Source organism: Micromonas commoda, chromosome 8 (genome assembly GCF_000090985.2).
Source record: "Micromonas commoda chromosome 8, complete sequence".
In the NCBI taxonomy this organism is placed as follows: domain Eukaryota; kingdom Viridiplantae; phylum Chlorophyta; class Mamiellophyceae; order Mamiellales; family Mamiellaceae; genus Micromonas; species Micromonas commoda.
The window spans coordinates 545791-564332 of NC_013045.1; the positions used below are offsets into that span (position 1 = coordinate 545791).

The 18542-nt window shown below is 55.2% G+C and overlaps 6 protein-coding genes across 7 annotated transcripts; 3 read left to right on the forward strand and 3 right to left on the reverse strand.

The window, feature by feature from the left end:
* Positions 1–161: 161 nt before the first annotated feature.
* On the forward strand, positions 162–7474 carry MICPUN_60672 (predicted protein; the record flags this gene model as incomplete). Its single annotated transcript, XM_002507858.1, has 2 exons — positions 162–332; positions 485–7474. 2 exons carry the CDS (start codon positions 162–164, stop codon positions 7430–7432), a joined length of 7119 nt encoding a protein of 2372 aa, XP_002507904.1. The 3' UTR covers positions 7433–7474.
* Positions 7470–9210, reverse strand: MICPUN_60673 (predicted protein; the record flags this gene model as incomplete). Its single annotated transcript, XM_002508150.1, has 2 exons — positions 7470–8918; positions 9027–9210. The coding sequence occupies 2 exons, from the start codon at positions 9208–9210 to the stop codon at positions 7570–7572; spliced, it is 1533 nt and encodes a 510-aa protein (XP_002508196.1). The 3' UTR covers positions 7470–7569.
* A 52-nt stretch (positions 9211–9262) lies between these two features.
* MICPUN_97757 lies at positions 9263–10429 on the forward strand (the record flags this gene model as incomplete). 2 transcript variants are annotated; one of them, XM_002507859.1, is made up of 2 exons in its annotated part: positions 9263–9314; positions 9831–10429. In XM_002507859.1, the coding sequence occupies 2 exons, from the start codon at positions 9263–9265 to the stop codon at positions 10427–10429; spliced, it is 651 nt and encodes a 216-aa protein (XP_002507905.1). The 2 variants fall into 2 exon arrangements, with proteins under 2 accessions (XP_002507905.1, XP_002507906.1); XM_002507860.1 differs by lacking the exon at positions 9263–9314 and having other exon boundaries at positions 9422–10429.
* Positions 10430–10483: 54 nt separating this feature from the next.
* MICPUN_60675 (predicted protein) lies at positions 10484–12424 on the reverse strand (the record flags this gene model as incomplete). Its single annotated transcript, XM_002508151.1, has 1 exon — positions 10484–12424. The coding sequence occupies one exon, from the start codon at positions 12422–12424 to the stop codon at positions 10484–10486; it is 1941 nt and encodes a 646-aa protein (XP_002508197.1).
* A 2916-nt stretch (positions 12425–15340) lies between these two features.
* Positions 15341–17220, forward strand: MICPUN_104914 (hypothetical protein). Its single transcript, XM_002507861.1, has one exon. It carries the CDS (start codon positions 15423–15425, stop codon positions 17169–17171), a length of 1749 nt encoding a protein of 582 aa, XP_002507907.1. The 5' UTR covers positions 15341–15422; the 3' UTR covers positions 17172–17220.
* MICPUN_53075 (predicted protein) lies at positions 17186–18298 on the reverse strand (the record flags this gene model as incomplete). Its single annotated transcript, XM_002508152.1, has 2 exons — positions 17186–17647; positions 17738–18298. 2 exons carry the CDS (start codon positions 18296–18298, stop codon positions 17219–17221), a joined length of 990 nt encoding a protein of 329 aa, XP_002508198.1. The 3' UTR covers positions 17186–17218.
* Positions 18299–18542: the final 244 nt, after the last annotated feature.

Below are 18542 nucleotides of genomic sequence, written 5' to 3' on the forward strand. Positions count from 1 at the left end.
TTCCGCAGTTGACTGTTGGCGAAACCAGCTCGACATTTTGTTTTGAACCGGGCGACCAGATTTGGACCTTCTGCTCAGAAGGACCTGCGCTGACCGGTAACGGTGTTTCTACGAGGTTTCTGTTGCTAGATGCGTTGAGTGCTATCTAAGGCGTCGGGATTATGTTGCCGTTGCCCGAGGTGATACGGCTTTCGCTCCTCGAGACGGCACGGCTTTCCGATGAGAAACTTCTGAAGCGCACGCACGGCGACATTCTCGCATCTCTCGAGGGGCCATCAGATGCACGGGTGGGCAGGGATACCCTTGTTCTGTGTGCGGAGGTTGCATTAAAGGTGAGTTCAAGTTAGCACCAATGTCCTGCTCGGAGCGAAAGCACTCTGCCCGAAGTTCATGACCTCTTCGCTGCGCAGCCGGTCAACCAAAAAAAGATCCGAGTCCCTCACCGCGGCCTCACCCTCCTCCCTCGTATCCTTTATGCCGTCAGGTTGGAGCAACGACGATCGCGACTCAGATGCTCGACATCTACTTTCTCGAGTCGAGCAAGTTCTGGTCCGATGATTCCGACATCGGTCAGGTCGAGCTCAAAGATCAGTACGTGTGCAGAGCTTGGTTCGCAAAGGCGCTGGTATGTTCCGAGGATGCCAAAGGTCTCACAGGTCAGGACCTTGTCACCGGGGTCGAGAGGGCTTTAAATTGTCTCCTCGAAGGACTCAAGGTGGCACTCCAGGATTCGCGATACGTTTTCTTACTTTATGACGCGAGCGTCCATTACTGGAACATCTCGAGACCATTGCAGAAGAGTGGGACGCGGCGGCACCTCGTCGACGCATCCACGTCAGTCAACGATGCACTGCAGAAGGTCTCCGGTCATGAGGAGTGGAAAGCACACCATCTTCGAATCCATGCACTTTGTCTCAGCGATGCTGGGAAAAATGCTGATGCTCTCAAAGTCGCTTCAGACGCCGTCGATTTGTGCAAAGCGAATGTCCCAGAGCTCTCAGTGTTGGCGATCAAGGTGAAGTCACATGTCAGCAGCTTAGAAGGTTTGAAGGAAGGAGGAGATGGGGTGGACGGAGCCATTGCCCTCATGCAACATGTGCGCTCCGGAGCATGTGCAGATATTGAAGATATCAAGAACACTTTGATTGAAGCTTGGAAATTGGTCGATCCAGCGGCAGAGAAGTTAGAAGCTGCAAAGGATGAGTCCGCAGAGGATGCTCAACTGGACATCGTGGCTGAAATCGGGTGGGTCGCAGCACAAAATCAAGTACTAGACATTGCGGCATGGTGCCTAGAACGTGCGGCTGATGATTCCAGGCTTATATCTCGTGTTCGCGATGAGATGACAAGGGGTATGATTGCACTCCATAACCTTGGAGAGAAGCGTGGTACTCTGGATTCGGAAGCCGTAAGGGTTCACAAGGACGTCATTCTTCAGGCGGAGAAAAGCCTTTCAACGTTTTCGAGGCTCCAGGACTTTGATGGTATACATGACGCTTGCCAAATGATTTGGATAGCCAGTCTACCGCTTCAGCAGAGCAAATTTCGTCATCACCTCACCCGTGTGCTCGGGGCAGCTGCGCTCGCGTTAGAAACAGTCGGATCCTCTGCCAACAGGTTGCGGACTGCTTTGCACCTTGAGCTAGCATACTGCTACATTTCTGAAGACATGGTTGGTCAAGCGAAAGCACAGGTCTCCAAGGGCCTCGCTATCGATTACGTTGCTCCGGCTGAAGAAATCGAGAGCACGGGTTACGAGCGTCCGCTAGATCGCTTCTTGGATCCTTTGCACCGCATGCTTTCCCTGAAGAGCAAAATTCATGATGATCCAGATGACATTGAGGATCAAGCCTTGTTGCTCGCAGAACAAGCACGCGATGCAAAAAGTGTGGAAAGCAAGACCGATATTCTGCAGCGCGCTGTCGACGCACTGATGTCTCTGCAACCAGCGACCTTGCCTTCCGAATCAGATGAGATGAGTACCGAGGAAAGGGAAATGTGCCGTCGATCCGCAAGGGCACGAATAAACATTTGGGGCTCTGTGATCAAGGTCGCCATGGACGCGAAGCAGATATCCATGGTCCATCGACTTGCAAAGAATGTGGTTGATACTGCCGGCTGGGATTTGATCAAGGATAAGGACATCATCCTGTTGCAAGCTGATGTCAACTTGCTTGATGGTTTGGCGTCTTTTGACATCCTTCGGTCTCGCGGCGAGCCTGTCATTCCACCAAATGAAATCAACACGCAAGTTACCATCTCGGCAGGATCGACGGAAGAACTTCAAAACAACACGATCGCCGCATTTGTGAGGGCTATGCATCTTGGAGCTAGTGTAGGTGAGGACTGGGTGGTCATGAATGCGGCGGCGAATGTTTGGAACAACTATCTTGACGCTTTTACGGCACACAGGTACGCCGAAATGTTACCAGCGACGGCGCCAGTGTTTGCAGAACTCTGCAAAATTGAGAGTTGTGACAAGGTCTTGCTTGGAAACTTTGCTGACGCTCTGTCATGTGGATATGAACATGCCGCGTTTCTTTCTGTCACGGATGCTGATGATACCAAAGAGGATGGTGTGTTTGGTTACAATTCACTGCGCTTGACCTTGAGGGACCACAAGTTTGAAGATTCCCAGGATGTTCAGCGTGGGATCGAAACATGCGAATCCGTCCTCAATCGAGTGGATGAAAGAAACGCGCGCAAGCTATCAGCGACACTCGCGAGGCTACACGCTTCGATGGGTACTTCTTCTGAAGCCAAGGTTGAGGAAGATCCTGTTGCGCAAGTTTCTGCGATTATCCAGCGTCTGACGCTTCCCGGTAGCGATGATGCCTCAAGTGACATGCTGAACGAGGCTATGACTCTGCTGCGACCGACTGAAGGTGAAATACTTGGTGATCTGGAAACATGGGCGAGGCTCGGAGAGACAGCCTTGAAAGCCAAGGTATATGGGGCTGCGATTGAGTGTGGCAAGCAAGCCGAGATATTTTTGAACAAATTGACTCAGAGTGCCCCGTCCATAAGCTGGTACTGGGGTGGTGTTGCTGAGAGTACATTCGGTTGTGGTATTCTTGCACTGATCCGCCCTGAACATCAAGATCAGTCTACGCAGGATACTTTAAGGGAGACAGCGTTCCAGCATCTTGTGCAGGCGGCAAAGTGTGGAAGGCGAGCTAATCGGAGTGACATTGTTTCTTACGCGGCGAAGCATTTTTGGAATTCTGCAACATCATACATGTCTTCGGCAACAACTCGGAGAAACATCTTTGGTCATCTCCAGGTTATCATTGACGCGTGCCGTGCAACGAAAGTCAGAGATGACGGTTTGATGAAGTTAATGTGGGTCCTCTACTTCGATTGTCTGGTAGATAAGAAGGCTTGGACTGATGGAATCAAACATATAGATGAGGCTTTCAAGATGTTGCCTACCAGTGACCACCAGCGCCTCTGGGAGTACAAGGTTTTGTTTCTCTCTGCCACTGGAAGAAAAGCTGAAGATGAGCTTGATATTCTTTCGTCGTACGATGAAGAAACGCAAGCAAAGGTGTGGGCCGGAGTTGCTGTTCAAGCCACCTCAAAACTTGAGGGAATGAAGGCGTACAGGAAAGCTATAGACGTGCTCGTCAACAATACCGCAATGAGGGTTGACCTCATGATCGACTTTGCTGATTGGATGTATGCCAATGGTCAACCCGTATCTGATGCTGAGGATTTACTTGTTTCTACACTTGATATTTTGCTGGAGACGGATGCTGAATCGAGTGGTGACAACATGGACTGTGAATCACTCGCCACACCTCAGCAGCTTGGGGTCACAGAGTTTTGCTTCATTGTTCGGGTGTGTGTTATGCTCTCCAGGATGTCAGGGAGCAATGTTGAACGCACTGATTATTTGTTGACAGCGCAACATTATGCCTTGCGGATGTTGATTGATCCCCTTGCAGAGGCGATGAGAACTATGCCTGCGTCAAGCGTTGAAGGTTGCGCAGCCATACCAGAAAGTCTGGAGGAATGGGCAAATTTCAAGTTTACTGATAAGTTGGTAGCACGAATGCGGGAACGCAAAGGAACGTTTGAGATTTCCTTAGAATCCGTTGGTCGACCTGAGCGAATACTACATTATATCGACTACCTGTGCAGCGGTCTGGAGTCTGCGAGCATGCACCTGCAATGTCTTCCCGTATGCCAGCTTGGCGTGCTCATCGCTAAAATTGTGGACAAGGATGATTCCCTGGCATCCGTTTACCATCTTCGACTGGCCTCGCTCGCGGATGCTTTGTTCTTAAAATCAGCTGCCATAATGCATGAAGAGCTTGCAGGATCCCTCGAGCTCTCTGTCGAAGAAATTCGGCGAGGACGCGAAGAAGTTAAGCGACAAGAATCACTCAAAGAATTGTTGTCGGATGATGAGCCCTCGTCTGGTGTGATCGACGTATCGAAGCCCCTTCGCCCTTATGCACTACGTGATTACTGGATCGCTCGCGGCGCGTACCTGGAGAAACGCGGTGCCCTGGTCGCAGCCAATCTTCTTCTGCAGGAGACAATCCGGCACGCGCGTGCCCATGATGATGTGGCTGTTGAAGCCCGGGCGTATTTACACCTGGCAAAGTGCGCAGCTCGCGGCAACATGCCCATCGATGCAGTTAAGCTCCAACACCGTGGACAGAATCTTGGCGGGGACGTTTCATTCTGGGGAGAAAGCATGTGTGACTATACCATGTACAAGCTCACCACACGAGACGGCAAGCTATCAGCAAAGGATTCCCTCGTAACGGCTCTGAACTTGTTGCAGAGCCGTTCAAGTTCTTCCAGATGTGGTGATACCCTTGATACCAAAATGGTGATGGCGAGTCTTCTTACCGAGCTCAGTCGGATTTTGGAGCTGGAAATCAAGAATGCGATAGAGGTGGGCGAGAATCCACACCCTCAATATACTGATGCTGTGAATGCCATTTCTGAAGCAGTCGCCATCCTGCAAGATTGTGGAGGTGGCATTGACTACGTGAACGTTTTGATGGCAAAGGCCATGCTGATGTATAAAGATCCGAGTGCAACAGGTGATCCACGGCCAGGCTTACGAGTTATCAAGGAGATTATTTTCGAGGCCGAGACGGAGGCAGAGCGAATCTACACAGCCGCTTGCGTATCCTCGATAAATCCTCTCACCATTTCGTTGCCTGCGGCACGATTACTCGCAGCAGTTAAGAACGCCAGGGCTGGTTGCCTGTTGGAAATTGCACATGCTGAGAAAGTCCTAGAACATGTGGACAGAGAAAACAACAGACCCGATTTTCCTTCTATCCAAGGTGTGGATGCGACTGCCATCCTTGCATTTCTTGACGATAACGCCCCAGAGAGTTTCAAGGATACTCTCAATGACGCAGAGGAGGCAATTGTCGTTGCTTCGGAAGCCACCAATTTGCACAAACGCGATGATGGCAGAATCGATTCACTTTGTCTCTTGGGTGAAGCACTCCTTGCGGTCCACAATGCTCAAACGAGGACCAAGATTTGGCGCAAACCCCCTCCAGTTCCTCCGCCGACACCTCCCCCTCCACCTGCACCTCCTACACCAGACGAGAAAGAAGAGGAAGCAGCTGCAGAAGCGGGCGATTCAAAGGAGGATTCAGAAGGTGCCGAAACAGAAGACGTGAAGCCTGAGCAAGTAGCTGATGATGCGCCTGAAGGTGATAGGCAGAGCGTAGCGAGTGACGCGGAGACAGACATCCCTTCAGTCGGCGAGGAAGACGAGGAAGATGAAGAGTCGCATTTACCTCACTCCACGTTTCGGGGCGAGCTTGTCAAGCCACGTGCGATACGTTCTCTCGAGCAAGCTATACAGTTCGGAATTGAGGCGTGCAAGTACGATATCGTTTCCAAGGCTGCCGTGCATCTTGCTCATGCGCATGGGTCTGCTGATACCGGTAAAGCAGCAGCGGCTCTTGCGCTAGTGCAGTCCTGCCAAGCCGTTGAAACGCACTTGTCAATTTTCATTTCAGCGGCTGACGAGAAGGACATCGAATCGCTCATAATCAGGAATGACAGGATCATTCAGGGCGCTCTGAACGACATGACATCCAGTAAATACAGTGCTTCACTTTTTGAGCGCTTGAAGACTTCTTGCACAGCATGGGGGAAACTGCAGATTGATGCAAAGCAAGCACTGTCGGCTTCTTCGACTTTGCCCGATGATCTCTACGTCTTTTCTTTACAATGGCTCGTCGGGCGAGGTGGAGATACGTCGCTAGCGATCGCCATCCACGGCAAAGACGATGAGCGGACTGGTGCGTACGTCGTGTCAGCTAATCAGGAGCAGCTTGAAGCTGCTGTGCAACTCACCGCGACGTATCGCTCAAATGTCGAAAAAGCTGTTATTGCAGCGAGCTCATCCGAAGATCCGGATGCACTACAATCAGTGTTCGAATCCGTGGATATTGTCGCGGGTTGGGATGAGGTTCGAAAAGCAACGGAGTGGGTCCTCGAACCGATCATTTCAGCTTGGAGATCCTTCCTGGGCAAGGGGGGCTCAAAGGAAAAGAAAATTGTACTGCTGGTTGACGAGGCGCTTGCATCACTGCCCATCGAAGCTTTGGAATTCTTGAACGATGCCGAGAGTATTTCGAGAGACTTCTCACTGCATATGTTATCCAATCGGCTCGCGCGGGGTTCAGACATTACAGCTGCGCACATGACGGCGCTAATTGACCTTCGGAAGGAAGATTTGCCTCAATCCGATGCTGACAAAATAAGAATTCCAGGGGAGTTTGCTCTCCTGCAGCAGAAGTTCGGATCAGGCTGGAATGTGTTGATGGGAACACCTGAAAGCATCCCGGGGGAGGCAGAGTGTCAACGCGCGATGGCTGCTGCGAAGGCGCTCCTGTACTATGGTCATGGTCGGTTTTTGTCATACGTGTCGCCCTCGGCAGTTGCCAGTGTTGACTTGTCCAGTTGCCGACTTGCTGTATTGGCATGCAACACAAACAATGAAGAATCCCAAAGGATGCAGGCGATGCTCGACGGTAGGAAGACTGCCGAAAAAAAGGCTCTTGAAGAACCTTACAGGACGGCCGCGCTGTTGTCCATGCGTGGTGTCGAATCTATTGTGCTGCCAAGTTTCACTGTAGGGAATGCAAGAGCCAATTCGGAATTCCTTACCTCCGTGTTGGGAGGCGGTCCCGTGGCGAGCTCTGTTTGGAGGGCTGATACACCAAAGCCACCAAGGAAGGAAGACGAAATCGAAGAAAATGAACCGGAGGAGAAGGAAGTTGAGGAACCAGAGGAGGGAGCGAAGGCGGAGGGCGAAGATGAAGCCGGTGACGATGAGGCGGAGGCAGTTGAGCCACCGCCGCCTCCACCACCTCCTCCGCCGCCAAGTGGGCCATACAGGACATACGTGGTTTACGGGCACCCTCTTGTCAAGATTAGCTAGTAAGTAGACACGAAAGGTTTCAATAGGACACGCAAATGAACCAAAGACGTATTAGTTTTTCTAATTGTTCTTCTAGGGATCAAGGCTGTACATGCGAGCATTTGCTCACGACAAATCGACACCACGCATCCGAACAATTACTGAACTAGGCGCTCCTTGAGGACATCCATGACCAAGCCGAAATCCTCCTTCACCTCCACCGGAGGGTTGGCGAACTTGCCAACGATACCTTCAATCTCACCAGCGTGGTAAGCGACCTTACTCTGCGCGAACTTCAGACCGTGCGCGGTGCTCACCACCACGACCTTATCGCTGGGGCCGATAGTCTGAGCCTCCCTGAGCTTCTTGAGCGCCGCCAGGGCAACACCAGTGTGGGGGCAGTTGAACATGCCCGTGAGGTCAGCCTCAGCAGCGGCGTCCATAAGCTCCTCCTCGGTCGCCTCCTCCACGATTCCGTTCGTCTCCTTCAGCGCGTAGACGGCGCGGTCGATGGACACAGGATCGCCAATCTGGATGGCGGAGGCAAAGGTGGGCTCAGCCTTGATCGCCTCGAACTTCTCGAACCCGGTCTTGTACGCGCGGTACAGGGGGTTTGCGTTGTGCGCCTGTGCCACCACCATCCTGGGAAGCTTGTCCACAAGCCCGAGGTCCTTGCACATTTTGAATCCCTTGAAGAAAGCGTAAACATTTCCAAGGTTTCCACCGGGGATGATGACGTAGTCGGGAACCTGCCAGTCAAACTGCTGGAGGATCTCGATTGCGGCGGTCTTCTGTCCCTCAAGGCGGAGGGAGTTCAGGGAGTTAGCCAGGTAGATGGGGAGCTCCGCGGTCACCTCGCGAATAAGGCGCATGCAGCCGTCGAAGTCGGTGTCAATGGACAGCACGAGGGATCCGTTAGCAATGGGCTGCACGAGCTGCGCCAGGGAGATCTTGTCTGCGGGGAGGAACACGATGGATGGGATGCCCGCAGCCGCCGCGTACGCGGAAAGGGCGGCGGAGGTGTCACCAGTGGACGCGCATCCGACGGCCGCTAGCGGCTTACCCTGTTTCCTCATCCTGTTCACCTGGGACACGAGCGCGGTCATACCGAGATCCTTGAAAGAGCCGGTGTGGCTGTTGCCGCACTGCTTCACCCACAGGTCATTCATGCCGAGCACCTCGCGGCCGTAGCGGTCGGCCCAGAAGAGGTTGGAGTTGCCCTCGAACATGGAGACGATGTCGTCGTCCGAAATTCCGGGGAGGACCCACTCCTTCTTGCTCCACACGCCGGAGCCGTAAGGCCAGACGGTCTTGCCGACGCGCTCGTCAAAGAGAGCCTTCCAGTACTCAGGAGGGTAGATGGCAAGGGCCTCCATGTCGTGCTGGACATCGAGGAGACCGCCGTTCTTGCTCCGGTAGATGACGTCGTCGATGGAGTACTCCTCGTTCTGATCGCCAGAAAAGGGCACGTACTTGCAGTTGAAAAGTGTGCTCTTCTCGAGAGGAGCTGCGAGAGAGGGGCGAAGGTCAGCGCGGGATAGGGCTGAATTATGTGCGAGGCTCTCGGGGTGAATCTGGAGGGTTTCGTGTGATCGGCTGGGGCTTGCGCACTCACCACGACGGCCGGCCTGCTCGCGGATGCTCCCAGTTGCGGCACGAACGCCAACATTGACCTTGCGGGCGCGGGACTGATCGTTAATAGCCACGGGCTTGGCGATGGACCTGGAGCTCAGGGAGCGAGCGCCAGTGGCACCACGGCCGCTGAAGACAAGGGCCGAATTGGGGGCGAAAGCAGCCATGACGCTGGTGAGATACAGACGAGGCTGTTAACCACGGAGGAAGGAGCCGGCGATGATAGCAGCGACCGGACCGACTTCACGACAGCACGATGTGCCCCGTGTTGGTTACTCCTGTATGCACGGAGCCTTTGAGGGCGCCGCCCCAAGAAACTTTCGCTAAACCCTGAAAAAGCCTCTCACGGATGACGTTGTGGGAAATCTTCCCCGTATCATGACTGATTATCGTGTAAAACGAGGCGAAAGATTGAAGAAATATGGACTGGACGCCTCGTTTTCCCTGCTTAGTATATGGCTCCCGCACCGGTTCGAGCGACGATTTCCCAGGGCGCGACGCGGAGCGCGACGCATAAGCGGACGCACGATCTCGTCGGGCATGATTCGCTCGATATTCAGGGCTTGCAGGTCGGCGGCGAACAGGATGCCGCCGCCGGAGCATATCATGCCCGTGGCGGCGCGCGCGACTGCGAGATCTGCGCGCCAGTCATTCCATCACGTCCCAACGGTGACGCGTCCATCTTCGTCCTTCGCCGCGCGATCGGGAGTGAACCAGCAGCGGCCGTCGTTCGCATGCTCAGAAATCGCTGGACGGGCTCACTCTTTCAGCACTGAGTCTTCCGAAGAGAAGAAAGAGGACGATAAGGCAGGGGAGGACGATGAGACGGAGGGAGCGGAGGACGGCGAGGACGTCAACGAAGACGAGGTCGCAGATGAGGAGGTGCAGAAGCTGACGGCTGAGTTGAGCGAGAAGACAGCGCAGGTTAAGGATCTGAACGATAAGCTCCTCCGTACGCTTGCGGACATGGAAAACTTGAGGGAGCGGACGAGGCGACAAGCGGAGACGGCCGAGAAGTTCGCCATCCAGGGTTTCTGCAAGGATCTCCTTGACGTCGCCGACAACCTCGCGAGAGCATCTGCTACCGTCGACCCCGAGGCCCTGGAGACGGAGACCGACGCGGCTAACATTAAAAACGTACTCGCTTCGCTGCACGAGGGCGTGCTCATGGTGGAGAAGCAGTTGATGTCCACCTTTGGGAAGCACGGCGTGGTGAAGTTTGACCCGGCGGAGGGTGACCCGTTCAATCCCAACGATCACATGGCGTTGTTCAACGTTCCAAAGGGCGAGAAGGAGGCGGGGACGGTCGCAGCCGTGACCAAGGTGGGGTACAAACTCCATGATAGGGTGATCCGCCCGGCCGAAGTCGGCGTGTTCCAGAGCTAAGTTTACCGTTTTCTATTCTATGTCATGTGAAGGTTCTCGATGCTAATAATCACCTCACTTGACCGGCGTCGCTCGAAGACCGGTGGAGAACTCGAGATGTTTTGACCGGTCGGTAATAACGCAGTGCCGGCTAACGTCCGGGTCTGGGTCGTTCCTCAGAGCCTCTGCAGCTGCACTCACATCCGGCAGCTCAGCAAAAATGTCCTTAGTCCGCAAATTTGCGAGTGACTTGGCCAGCTCCGACCTCACGTTCGGGACGTTATCGTCCACTGTCATCAACATGAGCGGCAGGAGCTCTTCGATGAGCACGTTATCGTTTATTGAACCCGCGAAAGCGCCGCAGATACGAACATACGCCTGGCGATCTGCCCAGTGCTGGTTTGTTGCCATAAGCTTAATCGCAGACATGGCACGGCCTATCTGGCCAGACCTCCATGCGGACGATGATCCATCCGAGCTATTCTGCAGTACCGAACCGATAACCGCGATGCATGCTTCTCTGACCGCGGATGCGGGATCTTTCAACAGGCGAAGGGCGAGTGGTATTGTCATCTCCTCATTCGCAGACGCCGGCAAAATCTTAGAAAGATCTCCAAGTTGCTCAGTCATCGCTGCCCTGAGCCTCCAGTTCCCAATCGTCACGTCCGACTTTGGCGTCGCAATCCTTGCGAGCACATGCAGGTGGTCCAGTCGTACGGTTGGAGGGATCTCGCGCATAAATGCTGCCAGGTTATTCACAACACCGATGCTCACCTCGTCCGTGTCGCCAAGCATCTCCTGAAACACCGGCACGAGATCTGCATCTGCCAGCTCGCTGCCAAGTATTCTCGCCATCTCATGCAGCGAGCAGGCTAACGAGCGTCGCACCTTCCAATGCACGCTGTGGGCGAGCATGTCGTACGCACCCCGGATTTCTGCCCATCGTTCACGCCCCAGCGTGAGTGCAACGCCTGGCATAGCGAATGCGCACGAGAGCTGCAGGCCACTCGCGCTGCCTCCTGTGCTCTCCGCCATGCTCACGAAATGGTCTACCAGAGATTCGCTCGTGCGCTCTCTTCCCAGCTCGGCGATGAGTGGGCCGAGGTTTTCGAGCATCCCGGTCCTCACTTGAAGGCTCACATCATTCGCGAGTGTTTCAAAAAGCTCCTGCGCAAACGCGGCGAAAGCATCTTGCCCGACGCTCTTTGACAGTCCCACCAGAGAGTCTGCGCAGGCCTTGCGCACGGACCACACCGGGTCGTTCGCCAGTGAGCTAAAAATATCAAATAACTGTATCACAGCATCGGTCCCTCTCAAGGTTTCGCCCGCACGCACCGTCGCCCGCACTGTAGCCTCCCTCACCTGCAGCGCGCCGTCTTTAGATAGCTCTGTCAGCAGGGGCGCAAGCGTGGAAGCCGTGGTCTCCGCACCGAGCACCTCCGCGAGCTCACCTGCGATCTTCGACCCGGATATCCTGATCTCCTCCTCCTCGCACCTGCACAATTCTTCCACGCGCGATATCAGAAACGCCCGCTCCTCCCCGGTGGTGCAAAGCGTCGCCACCGTCGCCGTCGCGTCCTCTGCAGCAGCAACCACGCCGTCCGAATCGTCCTCCACCAGGAGGAACGCCACGTTGAGCAGGCCGAGCGCGAGGTCGTCCTCCTGCTTCCTCCTGGAGATTTTTATGGCGTTGGTCAATACACCGAGCTGCTCTGCGACGCTCTGTCTGACCTCGCTGTCGTCGTCCTGCGCGAGATCCTCGAGCAGGTCGAGGGGGAAGGGCTCGGCGCCTACCCGCAGCGCGTCTGCGCACACGCGACCAAGGCTTCGGACGTGAAACATGCGCTGGACGGAGACAGTACATTCCCTGCAATACTGTGCGCAGAGCTGCAGGTCGGTCAGCCCGTCCGTCTCGAGGTCGACTGCCGACGCCTCCGCCTCCACGTACCGCTCCGTCGCGAACTGGAGCAGCTCGGGCTCATCCATGCAGCCTCCGCCGACGCCCTCGTAGCTCATGGCTGTCGCGACAAGGTTCTTCACGGGGTCTGGTCTGGGTCGTCGGACTATTGCGCGATGATCGCCACCATTGCTCCCGGAACCACAACGATCGCAGCGCGCACGTTCGCTCCACCACTGCTCCGTGAGTCAGCTCCTGACAGTTGAAGCACGTGCGTCGGACTTCACTCCTTCACCTGTTCACTTTGTTCTCGTCAGCGTTTACTGACCTGTTTCCAAGAAGTTTCTCATTAGATTTATTTATTTCCGGATGGTCACATGGAAGTTTAGTCACGCATTTCTAGCAGTCTGAGCTACGGGTTAGGTGATCTGAAACCTTTTCGCCTCCCTGGCGAAAAAAAATCACGTGAAAAAGCGACAGGATTGCTTCCTCTGCGCGTACCCTAAATTTGGAACAAAAATAAGGCTTGGCAAGCAGGCCGCGGAGAATCATAATTGCCTCTCGGAAACCCGCGCGGTCGGTCATAGCGTGCGGCGAAGAGTTCTGACGAGTTCTTCGCTCCGCAGGCCACATGGCGACTGATATCGACGTGAGTACTCCCTAGATCTTTATTCCGCACTTTCTCCGGCGACACGCATCGTAGCGGGGCGGACGTCGTGGCCCCCCGACGATTTCGCGTTGACCAAAATTGGCAGATGTCGCACTGCCGCAGCCGCGATTCGAACGTACCCGGGCGAGACGCGACACGGAGCGCGACCGTCCCTTACGATTTTCGCGCGATCAATTCGTCGCCCGCTACGCCTCATCGCGGTGTTTCCGCACGTGTCGTTCTCATCCGCGCCTCCTTCTCACCCTATCTCGATTTCCCTCCTTTTGATCGCGCAGAGGTACGACGAAGACCTGGGCGCTCCCGCCGTGAGCGCGAAGCCCAAAGGCGGATCAGCGGCTGGCTCTTTTCGCGACGACGCATCGTATGCATCATACCAGCGTGACGATGCCGCTGAAGAAGCTGCTCGCGCTCGACGAATGGCGAACTTCGAGGAGCAGGCTCTGATAGCACGAATCAGGCGCCTCCAGGACAAGCTCGAGACTACGGTGGAGAGGAGGGCACAGCTCGAGGTGCTCATGCTGGAGACCACCCAGAAGATGCGCGAGGAGAAACTGGCTCGTAAGGAGGCCGAGGAGCAGTACGAGGACATGATCAAGCATCTCAACGACGCCACCACGAACAGGCTCAAGGTCCAGGAGGCCGCGCAGAAGCTCGAGCAAGACGTGACGGACATCAAGAGTCTCGAGACGCAGATCAACAAGTTGCGTTCCATCGAGCTCCCAGGTCTGCATCATGACCTCGAAAAAACTCTCGGCGCGGCCAGGGAACAGGCTGAGGAACTTGCAAATTTCGACACCATGTCCAACTCGCAGTCGCGCACTATTGAGCAGGAAAGGCTCGAAGTCATGAACGCGTACGAAGAAGAGCTTCGAGTATTGGGACTGCAGGTCGCCAAGCTCACCGAGCACGTCACCGCGGCTGGTACGCTGTCTCAGCGAGACTCCGAAGTCATCAAGGGCCTCATTTACGATGAGGCGAAGATGCTATCTGCGGCGCAGGGCGACGTGGAGATGCGCAAGGGAGAACTGAAGCAGATTGACGCCAAGCTGATGAGGATCATGAAAGTTCTGGAGCACACCCAGGAGGCTAACTACGACCTTCGCACCGCCTTGGACCACACCGAAAAGATTCTTGAGGAGACCAAAGCAAACGACGAGCGCGAATACAAGTACATGCACCGTCGCCTGACGCAGCCTTACCTGCGTGAGGAGCTCATCCATGACGGTTCCGACTTCCAGCCAAGGACCAACCCGCTGCCGATCTCCAAGCCCAAGAAGGCCGTGTTGAATGTCTCTGAGCGACTCAGGGGTTCCAGGAGGAAGCCTCTCGTCGATGAGGAAGAAGTGGACGCGGCCAACGACGAGATGGGCACCATCGCGGGTATCAACATTTTGGATGATGAGGAGATGGGCCGCATCGCTGACTCCGAGGCGACTGTTGAAAGGACTCTCGAGCACGAGCTCAGCACCATGATGATCAATCCACCAGATCCCCTCGTCAATCAGCCCAAGCTGCCGCCTCCCACCGGAACTATCGCAGAGGCCATGGAGCCAAACCCATCTGAGGGTGAGGTACTGGTGTCTCAGTCTTTGATGCTCTTGAAGGAGATGCAGGCAAAGCAGGCTGCTACGCTCCAGAAGTTTAGCAAAGACAGGCTGGACCGCTACTCCATGTCCATCTCTCAGCTTGACAAGCAGCTCGAGCAGAACAAGAGACACCTCTCAGACGTGGAGAATGACGGCGACTTCTCCAACTGGAACGAGAAGATTCCTGAGACCCCAGAGGTCATCAAGCCCGACTCCACGGCCGCCAAGAAGGAAGCTGCGCAGCCAAAGCTGAAGCCTGGGAAAGCCGCTGGCCACTTCAACAAGGAGAGCGCCATGGAACTGTTCAATCGCTACGACACGGACAGGAGTGGGAAAATCAACAAGGCAGAAATCACCGCCATCTTCATTGATTTGAAACTCTTCGAGACCCTGGATGATGACGAGCTCATTCCAGCCATCGAAAAAGCTTGGGCTGAGGCAGACGCCGATGGCAGCGGTGAGATCGACTACAAAGAGTTCGTGCAATTCATCGGCAAGTTTGATCACATCAAGCCCAAACAAGCAATGCCTGCCAACATTCCCAAGGGCTATGATGGCAGCGAGCAGGACATTGTCTTCCAAGTTTTCAAGAACTGCTGGTGCGGAAGCAAGAAAAATCCAAGCAAGGTTGCAATGCAGAAGACAAAGTACCTCAAGGCGATGAAGAAGATGGGATACGTGGACAGCACCACGATGAATGCGACCACGCATCAAATTCAATTCATGCGGAACGCAGTCAACAAGAAGTGGCTCGAATACGATGGATTCTTGAGGCTGCTTGCCAAGATAGCGAGTTCCTTCCAGGTGCCCTTTAAGAAGGTCGCGAGTGACTTCACCACCAGGTGCACAATCAACTCAAAGATGAAGGCAGCGCAAGGTGGTAAGTCGAAGTCCCAAGCTGAAGACCAGCCAGAGGATGAGGAAGAAGAGGAGGAAGAGGCTGGTTTTGGAATCCGCGGAGATGTTGAGGACATTGAGCCCCCTGCTGCTTTCGCTGCTTTCGCCAACGAGGAGGCTGCGGATCCTGTCGACCCAGACGAGGCAGCTGATCCCCTCGAGCCCACCGAGCCCGCAGATGCCGCCGAGCAAGCAGGGCCCGGGATCGAGATGTCAAAGAAGGCTGCAAATCTCGCCAAGCTGATGAAGAAGCGAGCGAAGAAAGGGCACGACATGAAGAGTTGGGACACCAAGGACGCGATTGACAAGATTGGTCAGTCTGCCGTCCCAAAGAGCATGGTGCAGGAGTCCGGCAAGGGCATGACCATCAAGGAACTCTTCAAAAGGTATGACGTGGACAACAGTGGTGGACTTGACCAGGAAGAGTTGAAGCAGGTGATGAAAGATTTGGAAGTCATGCCCTCCGGTATCACTGAGGAAGAGGCTGCGTACACGCTCGGAGAATACTTCAAGTTGGCAGACGAGAACAGTGACGGCATTATCAGCTGGGAGGAGTTTGCCCTCTTCTACAGGGACTTGCAGGAAGTGAAGAAGAGCGATTTGGATCATGTCCCTGTCACTGTGCCGAAGAAGTACAGAAACAGCAAAGAGTTCTTGGAGATATTCGTCAAGCACTGTTCCTTCGGGGCTGGTCAGAAGAGAGTGGAGGAGATGGCGAGCAAGTCGTTCTTAAAATGCTTGAACGAGGTTGATGTGATTGACAACAAGCAGCTGACCGAAGCCATGGTTGATCAAGTCTTTACAAAGTTTGTGAAGGATCATCCGCGTAAGAGGCTCACCTACAACAAGTTCCTGGACGCCCTCGCTCAAATCTGCTCTTACAAGGACCTTGATTTTGATGACATTGCCGGTTACATCCACGACGAGGGTGGGCCAAAGGTCACCGGGAGCCAAGGACCAGCAACGATGCGCAAGACGGGCCTCCCGGATCGATCCGGCGGATCTGGTGACGATCGCCCGAAGGCTGGTACGCAGAAGCTGCCCAAGAAGGCGGCTCCAGCCAAGGAGAAGTCGAGGATCAACGTGCTCAAGTCTGGGTCGGGCAAGGCGGAGTTGACTGCGAGGAACGTCTTCGATAAGTTTGACGATGACGGCCAAGGGCAAATCGACCGCGTCGAGTTCAAGCAAGTTTGCATCTTCCTGGGTCTTGACAAGGAAGAAGGCTTCGATTTCGAGGAGGAGTTCGACACGGCCAACAAATCCGACACTGGGATGATCTCCTGGAATGAGTTCAACGTTTGGTTCAACGGTCTCAAGGGCAAGGCAGTGACCAAAGTCGAAAAGGTATCATCTGAGTTGGTCAACGACAAGGAATTCAAGACTCTGTTCGAAGAATGGGCTAACTTTGGCATTCCCACTAAGAAGCAAAAGAAGGTCGCCGAAATGCAAAGCGCAGGCTTGAACAAAATGCTGATGAAGACGGGCCTTAAGAAACCAGGAATCGAGCACGCATGGATGGACAACGTTTTCAAGAAGCATGCGGAGAAGCCAAACGCCAAGGTGATGAAATACAGGCCTTTCCTCGATTGTCTTGCGGAGATCGCGGCCACGGACAAAAAGAAGCTCGATGATTTCGTGAAGGCAATAAAGGAGCACGGATCCCCCAAGGCGAAGGCCACTGAGGTGGATCACCTCGGTCGTCCGATCCGCTAGACCACCAGCTAAGCTAGCACATGTGAAATATTTGCGTTTATTATTCATCAATGGTACCATGCTGTGCTCTTCCTGCCGTAGTTGGGCACAGCGGGTCTCGCCTGCGCGGCGTCAAAGTCAATCATAGACTGGTAGTCCTTCTCCGCCTGAAGTGCGCCCTCCCATGCCTGTCGCGCGTCCTCCTTCTGCTTCCTCGCGAGGGAGTCCTTGTACTGAATCTGCGCCTCGATGTCGAGCCTGTTCTTCATGCGCTGCGCGTGAACTCTGGCTTTGTGCTCCTCCTCGACCGCGTCCATCTCCGCGAGTTCTTTGCGCATTCGCAATTTATCGGTGATCTTGGCCTCAGCAGCCATTTCTCGCGCAATCGCGTGCTGCGCCAGCTGTCGCTCCCGATCGGCATGCACCTCTGCCATGAGCTTTGCCCTCGCCGCCTCGGCACGATCCTTCTCAGCTTGGCGCTTCGCCTCATAAAGAGCCTGCTGCTCCGCAACCAGCCTGTCGCGTTCGGACTCGTCCTCTCCGTCCTTCTGAAGCAAGGCGGCCAGATGGGTTCGGTATATGGCATCCTGCTCCTTCTTGCGCTCCTTCAGCTCAGCCTCCCTCGCCTCCTCCTCGGCCTTCTGCCGCATGGCCTCCTCCAGGAGCTCCCGGTTGATCGCCTCCTCGCGTTCCTTGATCGCCGCGAGCTCAGCCTGACGCGCTGCTTTGAACGCCTTGAGTTCCTCGCCGATCCTCATGTTCTTCGCCAACTTGGCGGCGATGTCTGCGTCGTGTCGCGCCTCCTCCGCCGCCCACCGCGACTTCATCTCCTCGACCTCGCGCTTGGCAGCTTCAGCCTTCTCCGCACGAAGCTTACGGTTCTCAGCCACCTGCTGGTCCAGCACCCGCACGGCTTCGTCCGCTTTTTTCTTGATGTCCGCCATCTCACGCGCGTGCCTCTCCTCCTTCTTAAGTCGCTCCGCCTCGTACATCACCTCGAATGCGGCGTGCTCCCTCGCCGCCGTCTCCCTCGCCGCCGCCTTCTCTTCGAGCTGCGATGACCTGCCCTCCAGTGCGGCCCTGAGCTGCGCGTTGGAATCGCCCTGGCGGACGCCGTCGCAACTATCGCGCCACTGGCGGTACAGCATTTGCTCGGCGAACGCGACGCGTTCCTCCTCTCTGCGCCGCACCAGGTCCACGGCGCGCCTCTCCAGCGCGGCTCTTCGCTCCTCAGGCGTCACCTGGTTGGCCACCAGCTCATTCTGCAGGGCCAGCTCCTCGGCGTGGAGCTTGGCCGCGAGCTTACGGCGGCGCGCGTCGACGTTGGCCTCCGCCTGGGCCTTGAGCGCCTCGAACCTGAGTGGAGTGGAGCAGGGCGGAAGGATGCGTCAG

Bases quoted from the DNA above. Each gene is read 5' to 3' on its own strand.
- MICPUN_104914 (XM_002507861.1), top strand. From the start codon at position 15,423: ATGAAGGCAGCGCAAGGTGGTAAGTCGAAGTCCCAAGCTGAAGACCAG.